Raw genomic sequence first — 12,129 nt, 5'->3', positions numbered from 1 at the left:
ATGAAAAAACATTAACAGCTGTTCATTCAGCTTGTTCATATACTTATCATTTTCCATGTGTTTGTCCAGTATACTTCTGCTAAGTTTGTTTGATTGCTTGTTTGTTTGTTACTTCTGCAAAGTTTGTATGATTGTTTGTTTGTTACTTGTGCAAAGTTTGTCTGCTTGTGTGATTGTTTGTTTGTTACTTGTGCCAAATTTGTTTGTTTGTTACTTCTGCAAAGTTTGTCTGCTTGTGTGATTGTTTGTTTGTTACTTGTGCCAAGTTTGTTTGTTTGTTACTTGTGCAAAGTTTGTCTGCTTGTGTGATTGTTTGTTTGTTACTTGTGCCAAGTTTGTTTGTTTGTTACTTCTGCAAAGTTTGTCTGCTTGTGTGATTGTTTGTTTGTTACTTGTGCCAAGTTTGTTTGTTTGTTACTTGTGCCAAGTTTGTTTGTTTGTTACTTCTGCAAAGTTTGTCTGCTTGTGTGATTGTTTGTTTGTTACTTGTGCAAAGTTTGTTTGTTTGTTACTTCTGCAAAGTTTGTCTGCTTGTGTGATTGTTTGTTTGTTACTTGTGCCAAGTTTGTTTGTTTGTTACTTCTGCAAAGTTTGTCTGCTTGTATGATTGTTTGTTTGTTACTTGTGCCAAGTTTGTTTGTTTGTTACTCATGCCAAGTTTGTCTGCTTGTGTGATTGTTTGTTTGTTACTTGTGCCAAGTTTGTTTGTTTGTTACTTGTGCAAAGTTTGTCTGCTTGTATGATTGTTTGTTCGTTACTTGTGCCAAGTTTGTTTGTTACTTGTGCCAAGTTTCTCTTTGTTTGTTACTTGTGCAAAGTTTGTCTGCTTGTATGATAATTTGTTTGTTTGTTACTTGTGCAAAGTTTGTCTGCTTGTATGATAATTTGTTTGTTTGTTACTTGTACAAAGTTTGTCTGCTTGTGTGATTGTTTGTTCGTTACTTGTGCCAAGTTTGTTTGTTTGTTACTTGTGCAAAGTTTGTCTGCTTGTTTGTTTGTTACTTGTGCAAAGTTGTTTGTTTGTTTGTTGTTTAATGCCTCACTCATTAATATTCCAGATATATAACAGCGGTCTAAAAATAATCGAGTCTTGACCAGACAATCCGGTGACTGATGTCATGAGCATCGATCTACGCAATGGGGATATGATTACATACATCAACCAAGTCCATGAGCCTGACGACTCGATCCCATCCTGTTTGTCACTTTACCGCAAGCATGGGTAGGTCAACACCAATTCCAACCAGGATTTCCACATGATTCGTGTGCAAAGCAAATTTCTCACTTGTTTTACATAATACAAATTGTCACAGGGAGCTTTCTAGAAATGTGATTTCTAAGCGTTCCCTTAAGTCACAAGAAACTTATCTTAACTATGCCATTTTGATTCTAACCAATGCACAAGCACTTAACAGAAGGAATTTTGCCTGCCAACCATAAAACTTACCAATTCCAGTTGTCTCCTTAAAATGTCTTGGAAACTATCATCAGCATATCCTCATCCCAGCATATCCTCATCCCAGCATATCCTCATCCCAGCACTGGCTGAGGCCTGAACTATCTAAGTTATTTTCAACATCTGATGTTTTCTTTCCCATGGTATGTAAACAAACAAATCAGACATCTGACTGACTAACTGCATTTTACACATAGTCCATGTCACCCTGTGTTTACCATGGCGACATATGTTCAACAACTGCAGTTATTCCATATGTATACCATATTCAACGTAATAAGCGCCCAGGGTGCTCTCAAAATTAGAAATAGGGGCTCTAATAAGAATATAACTTTGGTGAAAGAGTTGAAAGATCGTAAATTTTGTGGTTACTACTGACAGCGTGAAATGATACAAAAGAAAAGTCTGTGCATATTATACACGACACAGATATTTTTCCAGAATTTAATTGCCTGTAATTAAGGATGCATATGACACATGAGTGTGTATTATACACGATTAAATAAGTCTTGTGTACATTGATCAATTGGAAGGGTGCTAATTGGGATTGTTCACTAGCCAAAATATAAGCAAATATCGCAGTGGGGGCTTATTAGAGCGGGCGCTGATTATGTAAAATATGGTATTCTGGTATTTCACCTTGCTCAACTTGAAAGAGCTCTAAACACTGCTTCAGCAACAGTTCAAAGAGTTTATTCTTCAGTGAAAATGTCAACAATAGTGTGAGTTCCTTTAATACCACTTTGAAATTATTTTTAGTTTTATCGCAAGTGTAAATTTATGTGGGATAAAACCCTGAAATGTCCGACGGTCTCCGAAATTTACCATTTTTTTTAAATCCATAAGCATGGGTATTGTGCTGACAAATTAAGAATCATAACAAGGGCATATCTGGGGTTAAAACCCATGATCAGCAGATCCTGGTGCAGGTGAAGGAAACTTCTGGTGCCTTGGACAAATGAGCCACCTGTCCATGAAGTTGGCAAGGGTTTCAAGTATTGATATTTTTGAGGCATTAATATTCAGCCAAACTGAAAACACATGATATTCATTGACATTGTAAATATGTCATTTTCCATAGAATCATTGTCAACAATAGAGCTGGGATTGAGTTCACCTCCACTGAGAACATTATTTCAGTAATATCCCAGCGTGTCAAGTTAGTCTCGGAAGTAGCATTCCAGGTTCCAGATGATAAGACTTGAGTGAGACCCACAAACACAGGTATGGCGCTGACCATCTTCCCGAGGCAAGGGAGTTAACTGACTTTATAAGTCCAGTTTCCACCCTTACCAAACTAGGCTGGAATTTCTGGACTCAATCGTAGCGCCACCAAGGGCGATTACAAGTTATGTCCCTTCTATATCCCTCCTATTGACCAATCAGATTACATCTCTCATATGACTTGCATTTTCTTCAAACTAAATGGCGGCGCCAAGTCAATACGATCGATAATAAAGACTTTTATTGATATAAAATGGGTCTTATCTCGCAAAGTGCATCAAATCACTTGAGCACCTTCGTTAAAAATATGAACAGATTTTGAAAATATCTGTCAACACCCAACTGACAGCACACATGCAAATTCTGAAGTCGACCAAAATCTGCACAGCAGTCGCCATGTTGTTTATGAACCAAATGTCGACAACAATTTCGTAACGCGATTTTGATTGGACTATGCACAGGCTCGTTAGTCCAGCCGAAACATAACTCCATAATTGACGCCTAGTTCAGCAAGGTTGAAACTGGACTTTTACATGTCAGTTAACTCCTTTGTGTCGGGAAGATGTGCACTGACAAACTAAGACTCAGCTCAGACCTATTCTGGGAATTTAACGCATAATAGGTTTCTGGCACAACACAACACAGTGAATTCTGGTGCTCAAAATGTGCCCTGTCAAACAAAAGAAGACTCCTAAGATAGTTGTTACCAGTATCTATATGTATATATAGCGTCATTATATATCTTCGATATTGCCAGTGGGATGTTGAATTTGAACTCACTCACTCACTCACCCACCTGTATGTGTATATCAGATATCCATTGTGATGCAGTATTTTCAATAAGACAAACCAGACAGAACTCAAATTCAATAATGAATTTGGAAAATAGTTGATTCTGATTATTCAACCTGAGGTTTCAAATCATGATAACTACCTCTGATTGAAACAGCCAGTTTGATGGCCACACAACAGCAGAAGTTCCTAGTTATTAAAAAAATACTTTTTTTTAAAACATTATCAGTGAGTGAGTAGGTGAGTTTGGTTTAACGCCGCTTTTAACAGTATTCCAGTTAAATCGTGGTGTGTCAGCTTAATGTGGGAGGAAAGCCCGAAGTGATGCAGGTCTCACCCTGATTATGTTTCTAGGTTTGTCAGCACCATACCCATGCTCGTGGGTTTCACCAAAGTGGTAAACGTCCGAGACCTGCATCACTTCGTGCTTTCCTCCAACATTAAGCTGACACGCTGTGATATAACTGGAATACTGTTAAAAGCGGTGATAAACCCAACTCACTCACTCCATCACAACGAGCGATGTCACGCCATCAAAAAGATGTACAGTGAAGAAGAAGACCTCGCAAGGATTGCTTCATCTTTTAAGAGGCGCCCACTTCATGTTGACAGATGAAGTGGCTGTGCTGCACACATTCAGTGCCTGTAATATACTACTCAAAAGAAGTTAAAGAACAACTGATTTTTTAATAGTACTGCACTTAATCTGTCATGGTGGATTATTAACTAAAGTAACATGAAAGAATTGTGCGTTCTTTAACTTATATATATAAGACCCATGAAGATCCGGGTCAAATAGGTCTTCAGCAACCCATGCTTGCCATAAAAGACGACTATGTTTGTCGTAAGATGTGACTAACGGGATCAGATGGTCAGGCTCGCTGACGTGGTTGATGCAGATCATCGCATGGATGCTCATGATGTCAATCACTGGATTTTTTAGACCGCGAATGGGCGTTAAACAACAAACAAACAATATATAAATATATACATGGAATGGTGATAAACATACTATATTTTCAACTTTGAGCTCGGTTACTGGAAGAAGTAACCACTATAAATTTAACATTTGTAACCATATGTACCATATTCGATGTAGTAAGCGCCCTGCTCTAATAAGCGCCCACGGTTAGTGAACAATCTCAATTAGCGCCCCTCACAATTGATCAATGTACACAAGACTTATTTATTCGTGTATAATATGCACTGGTGTGTTATATGCATCCTCAATTATGGACAATAAAATTCTGGAAAAATATATCTGTCGTGTATAATAGATTGTCAGCATAAACCACAAAATTTACAATCTTTCAACTCTGTTTTCTTTCTCACCAAAATTATATTCTAATAAGAGCCCCCTATTTGTAATTTTGAGAGCACCCTTGGCATTGATTACGTCCAATACGGTATTTGGTTCCTACTTCAATTTAGTGTTGTTAAATTTACAGGTGACCATGTTCTACACTGAAGACACAATATGTTTATCTCCTTGTAATCTGCAACGTACATGATGTGAAAAGACTTTATTGGATCTTGGAAAAGTTACTCGCACTTCGTAGACCTATCATGGTTAACATTTATACTAAGTTATCTTATAATAATTAGATCTACATCAAGTGCTTTTATGAGTTATCATGGTGTAATATTTATATATGCATTTTACCTAATGATAATTATTACTTGCTAAACTATAATTATATGAAATGATGTATAAATATTACACCATGATAACTCATAAAAGCACTTGATGTAGATCTAACTATTATAAGATAACTTAGTATAAATGTTAACCATGATAATATTACACCATGATAACTCATAAAAGCACTTGATGTAGATCTAATTATTATAAGATAACTTAGTATAAATGTTAACCATGATAGACCATTGAGTCTTTAACTTGACTGCAAACCTATCTGTATTGAGTATATAATTATTGCTGAAGAAAACAAACAGTACATCACATGACTGAATGTCTTCTCATGATGAGCACCAGGAGACTGCCTCCATGGTCTAGTAGATAGAGTGTCTGCCTGGAGAGTGGAAGGTCCAGGGTTCGATCCCCAGCCGTAACATACCAAAAGACGTTAGAAGATGGTACTTGTTACCCTGCCTGGCACTCAGCATTAAGGGGTTAAAACAAGGACTTGTCATCTTGGAGTCAGTATACTGTGTCTGTATGGGATATTCATGTAAAATTGTGGCATGACAGACGGACGGACGGACGGACGGACGGACGGACGGACACACACACACACACACATACATTTCTATTTCACCTCCTGTGGGATCAGCTCTACTCAGTCATGCCTACACAGATATACAAGGAGGGGAGATGACGTAAACCACTTACTTTATCGACAACAAGATTTGGTTTTTCTGACAAATGTTCGTTGACCTCGACCAGCATCCCTCTGATGCAGCTGTACACGGTGAACTCCGACCCATCGTCACATGTAATTATACACAGTGGCGAGTTGGCTTTCAGAATCTGGGCACCCTGAAATGGAGTCTCATCATCAAGCCTTTGTCATAATGTTCCTCTATATACTCATTATTAATATTGAATGTACATGACGAAGTGAAAAATCTTCATGTATTTTAACACATGGACTGATTTTTGTTTGCGGTTTATAAAAAGATGAACAAGTTGTTAATTAAGGCCGGCTCGTGAAGATCTGGGGTAGAATAGGTCTTCAGCAACCCATGCTTGCCGTAAAAGGCGACTATGCTTGTCGTAAGAGGCGACTAACGGGATCGGGTGGTCAGACTCGCTGACTTGGTTGATACATGTCATCGATCCCAATTGTGTGGATCGATGCTCCTGATATCAATCACCGGATTGTCTGGTCCAGACTTGATTATTTACAGACTGCCGTCATATAGGTGGAATATTGCTGAGTACGGCGTTAAACAACAAACCAACCAACCAACCTTAATTAAGGCCATAATAAATTATTAGATTTATGCCCAAGAACATACGAAGAATGTAAGAGGTGACTAACGGGATCGGGTGGTCAGGCTCGCTGACTTGGTTGATGCATGTCATCGTATCCCAATTGCGTGGATCGATGCTCATGATCATCACTGGATTGTCTGGTCCAGACTTGATTATTTACAGATCGCCATCATTTAGCTGGAATATTGCTGATTGCGGCATTATACAACAAAGCAAAAAACAAAAAAACAAGCTGCCAGAAACAAGAGTTTTGAGGTTCCCTATTCCTGATCTCATATGGATGTTCCAGAGAACAGTTCTGACTTTCTGGAATTCTCTGTTGTAGTACATTTTGGCTGTTCTGGGAACAATAAGCTGGACAATCCTGTCTCATGCATTCATCATACTTGTGACAGCACTGACACTACTTGTGGTTTTACATGACCTCCATGTCCAATATCACAGCTTCGCTCTATTCACACCTGTCTTGAACATGTTACAATCACTGTTAACTTGATACTAGTCAAATGCATGTGCAGGTAATGAAGTGAGAAAACATGTTTAACATAAATGATGTCACCTCATGATATGCTGGCATGCCCAGGGGGCACAACTCTTCACTGCAGATTACATAACCTCAGGTGATCAATCAGCTTACAAGTGTAGGGATTGACAGAAACACAAGATTGCTAACCTTCTCCCCTTTAGACTATTCCTAGTCTAGCACATCAATCATCAAAATCAAAAGTGTATGGCAATATACAACCGTAAAACATGGATATAATGAACTACAAGGGACCGGAGAAATCAGTTCGTTATATATCCGTTGTTCGCTCGGAAACGTCCGCCATCTTGGATAAAACAAAACACAATGTAAGTAACTGCAGCATTGACTTGTATTAGCAGTGATCACTTCATAGCATTCACTTGATAACATTTCATAATATTCATTTAGGTATAACAAGGTTGACCCGTCACCGCTGATTGTGTTGATCCGCCACAATTGTGTTGATTCACCGCTGATTGCGTACAGCTAATTGTCAGTGACACTTGACACTGAGTAAGATTTCTCAGTTTGCTATACACATCGCTAATTATTGATAGATGGGCTTGACGGTGATGTTTAAATTGGTAATTAAAAGAAGACTCACTCTTTTTGATTTTCCAGTAACTTTATTGTCAAGTCTGTCGATGTTGTCCTTAACTTTAAAGTTGACAGATGTGACCGTTTTCTTTTGGGCAACAACAGGATGAGATTGTGCCAATGTTACAATGCAGATTCTGAAACAGAAAGGTGAACGTATACTGTACACTGTATCAGTGTAGGTTCTTGTGCATAATGTGCACTTCAGCATAATGCACACTTCAACATAATGCACACTTCAGCATAATGCACGCTTCGGCATAATGCACACTTCAACATAATGCACACTTCAGCATAATGCACGCTTCGGCATAATGCACACTTCAACATAATGCACACTTCAGCATAATGCACGCTTCGGCATAATGCACACTTCAGCATAATGCACCCTTCAACATAATGCACACTTCAGCATAATGCACACTTCAGCATAGTGCACACTTCAGCATAGTGCACACTTCAGCATAATGCACACTTCAACATAATGCACACTTCGGCATAATGCACACTTCGGCATAATGCACACTTCGGCATAATGCACCCTTCAACATAATGCACACTTCAGCATAATGCACACTTCAGCATAGTGCACACTTCAGCATAGTGCACACTTCAGCATACTGCACACTTCAGCATGATGCACACTTCAGCATAGTGCAAACTTCAGCATAGTGCACACTTCAACATAATGCACACTCCAACATAATGCACACTTCAGCATAGTGCACACTTCAACATAATGCACACTTCAGCATAATGCACACTCCAACATAATGCACACTTCAGCATAATGCACGCTTCGGCATAATGCACACTTCAACATAATGCACACTTCTGCATAATGCATGCTTCGGCATAATGCACACTTCAGCATAGTGCACACTTCGACATAATGCACACTTCAGCATAATGAGATGAAGATTATTGTGTGGTATGGCGTGTCGTGGCGTAGCATGGCCTGGCGTGGCGTGGCTAGCGTAGCGTGGCGTGGGTGCATGGGAGCGTGCGTGCCTTCTATCACAGTACATAATGTGGGAGGAAAGCCCGAAGTGATGTAGGTCTCAGATGTTTACCACACTGGTGAAAACTAACAGCTTGAGTAGGATGCAGACAAGCCAAGAAACATAATCACTGTAAACCAAGATTCAAACCCATAATCACAGGTGTCTGACACGCCTAAGGGACGCAACTCTGCACAGCAAATTGCTGGTCCTCAGACGACTGGGCCACTCTCGCCAGCATTAATTGTTTGTTTATTTATTTATTGTTTAAAGCCGCACTCAGCAACATTCCAGCTTTATGACAGCGGTCTGTAAAACAATCGAGTCTGGACCAGACAATCAAGTGATCAACATCATAAGCATCGATCCACGCATTTGGGATACAATGACATGCATCAACCAAGTCAGCGAGCCTGACCACCCGATTCCATTAATCGCCTCTTATGACTAGCATGGGTTGCTGAAGAACTATTCTACCCTGGATGTTCACTGGTCTCGCCAACATCAAAACCTGACAGTTTGTAGATTTGTAGATGATGTTCCAAACTGATCCCCTGTGGAGCGTACCTGTTGGAATGGGACAATACACAGTGGTCCTCCCTCTGCTGCCCTTTCACATCTGGAATAGAGGCAGCAACACACAGGTGAATACATGACATCGGGCAATGAAAAAGCAGTACTTGGCTGGGGTCAACCCATCCCACATTATTTAAATAATAATAATGATAATAATAATAATAATAATAATAATAATAATAATAATAATAATAAGTGCATTTACAATGCGCCAGATTCCATTCACCAAGTGGATGCTCATAGCGCTACACTATTATTACCCCAGTCAATGGATCAGTGAGCACTCGATTTTCATTCTCAGCTCCCTGGGGAGTATACAACCCAAGCTGCCTGTAAGGCGCTAGAAGGTCAACAGCAACCATTACCATCTCATCCTACTGGGTACCCACTCACTGCTGGGTGAACAGAGGCACATTTTGAACAAAGTCACTTGCCTAAGGAGACACCACACGTGGTACATGTGCTTCAGTGTGGGGCAGGACCGAAGCCCTAGAAACTCTCCGGAGTCAAGCTGCTGAAGGTGGTCACCCATTCAACTACTCTCCGAGACCGACGTTGCTTAACTTCACCTGATTTGTGATCTGTGCACAGGACCACATGCCACCACAAAACATATATTCTGTTCTGTTTTTATAAGGGGTGGTTGGGTAGCCTAGTGGTTATCCCGACAAGATCTTTTTATATGTATCTTGGGTAGGCCACGCACGTATATACAATATATACATTCTATATACGTCTTTGGGTAGGCTATATTTCTGTAGCATCTGTGCTGACATTATTTACACCACCAACAATATCACAGACTTGTGTTAGTATGCAGCCAATGCCAAGGTAAAATTAAAATACCTATGGTAATGTCAAACCATTTAAATTAATCACAAATAAAATGTGTAAATGAATAAATGAATGAGTTGCAGATTTCTAAAAGATACATAAACTAAAAGAAATCATTCCTGGGTCGGCCAATACATGACAATTCGGAGCTTCACCATTAAATTATACACAATAGATTGTGCCCAGAAATATTTTATTTCCAGATTATATGTTGATGGTAAAGTGTAATCATTGAATACAATTTTAAAGTAATCATTGGGTTGATGTAAGTTATCTCCCTTCCCTCACCAAGTATAGTCATTGGACACATTCACCAGCTTTTCACTACGTACTGATTTTAAAACGTTGTTCGAAATATCTTTCTACAACAGTAGGGGGTCTTTTAGATCCTAAGGCTTCATCTTGTTCAACGTCCATCTTCGCATTGGGCTCACTGTTGTCCATTTTGATCTGTAGAAAGAGGTTTTCCTCCACTCCGGAAGTCAGTACTTTTTCAACTTTGTGTACAACGAAGACAAGAAGGGAGATAACTCCTCACTTACTGCTTTTTTCCAAACAGTTTTCCAATAACATTATTAAGAATAATCTGTGATTGAAAAACGTACAAATGATTGTTATCGTTGATGAATAACATTCGTAGATAAAATAAATGAAAAAAACATGTTAAATGCCATCGACATATGTTCTTGTTTTTTCTGATTTTAGATCTACGGTCGATTCTGGTTTAACTTTAAATGCTTGAAAGTCTGAAAGAAAGTGAGATCACTATAACACACCCGTGCTTTAAGTTGACATTAGTTAATAAAATATTTCCATTCATTTTCCACCTGTTATTGTGGCTGGGGTGTATCTCTTTCTTTCTTTTATTTCATAGCACTTACATCGATCTGTAGGCCCTTAATATTTAAATAAACATAACATTCGACAGCTTTCAATCCGTAAACGAAACCTATTTTCCCATTGATTATTGTAAATATCGGACGCAAAATGAAAACAACAAAACATTAAAGTAAATTTGTAGAAATAATTGTCTACTCTAAGATACAGCTAATGCGTCATATTTGCCAGTATGAAGGTCATATACACAAAATAGAAATGACACTTATATATGTTTCAAGCAACTAAATTACATATAGTATTTAACAATCACTACGTCGTTGTTGTCATCCATACTCCAAAGTATTAACCTACGGATGTGTATGTGTCCTCTAAATGAGGGGGCACGGGTGACCCAGTCGTCTTATGCGCTCCCATTCGCTGTGCAGACTTGCGCCATGTGATTGCGGGTTCGAATCCCGATTTGCCTCGATTATGTTTCTAGGTTTGTCAGAACCATACCTGTGCTCGTGCGTTTCACCAAAGTGGTAAACGTCTGACACCTGCATCACTTCTGGCTTTCCTCCCACTTGAACCTAACACGCCGTGATATAACTGGAATATTGTTCATAGCGGCGTTAAACCAAACTCACTCATTCATGTACCTGATGCTCAGTTTGATTACTTGTCTACATACCTATTATCCCACCCTCAGGAGCGTGTGTTAATTCGGATGATTTAAAACTCTTTCCATTCATTTTTCACAGGTTATTCTCTGGTTTGCAACAATTTTATATGTAAAAATTGCTGCTCTCGCTATATCGTAAAATTAGATTTTATGAGCGCTTACAATTCATATTCCAAGAGAAGCCAAGAGGACCCTAAGCTTGCTAACAGCCCTCACTTAATATGCTATAAACGGTGTCTGAAATCTCATAGTCTCACATTACACCAAGCGCTGGTTGTATCGGATGCCGATTTTGCCAATCGTTCATCCTCAGAACAATATAAATATCAGTACATATAAATATATTAAATCTTGTTGTGATAAAAGTTGACACTATCTCACACTATCCCACACAGGCTGCTGTCAATAACATGTGAGACTATTGATGTGTCGATTTATTTAGAAGTTGACACGAAAAGTGTAAATTTAGGAGATTGTTTTGAGTTTTAATTTTGTTAACGTATAACTGATGTTGTTTGCACTTATTCACCTATTGACATTACACATTTCACATAATTTTACTTTTCTTCTTTGATATTTTGTTTAAGTTTTTTTCTATGAACCAAATACTTGTACTAATCAATATATTCAAGAAATGTCATTGATACTTGCCTCTTTGAT

The 12,129-nt window shown here is 38.7% G+C and overlaps 1 protein-coding gene across 1 annotated transcript in view; it reads right to left on the bottom strand.

Annotated features, from left to right (window-relative positions):
• Positions 1-10,458, bottom strand: part of LOC139464455 (protein Abitram-like) — a 33,871-nt gene extending 23,413 nt beyond the window's left edge. The window contains exons 1-4 of the mRNA XM_071245982.1: positions 10,298-10,458; positions 9,123-9,174; positions 7,562-7,691; positions 5,826-5,972 (exon numbers count right to left, since the gene is read on the bottom strand). Coding sequence (XP_071102083.1) covers positions 5,826-5,972; positions 7,562-7,691; positions 9,123-9,174; positions 10,298-10,409 — 441 coding nt within the window. The 5' untranslated portion in view covers positions 10,410-10,458. The remainder of the gene's footprint in view (positions 1-5,825; positions 5,973-7,561; positions 7,692-9,122; positions 9,175-10,297) is intronic.
• Positions 10,459-12,129: the final 1,671 nt, after the last annotated feature.

The sequence above is a fragment of the Haliotis cracherodii genome, unplaced genomic scaffold (assembly GCF_022045235.1).
Source record: "Haliotis cracherodii isolate W230 unplaced genomic scaffold, xgHalCrac1.p SCAF_17, whole genome shotgun sequence".
NCBI lineage: Eukaryota > Metazoa > Mollusca > Gastropoda > Lepetellida > Haliotidae > Haliotis > Haliotis cracherodii.
This window is presented reverse-complemented; position numbering and strand designations above follow the sequence as displayed.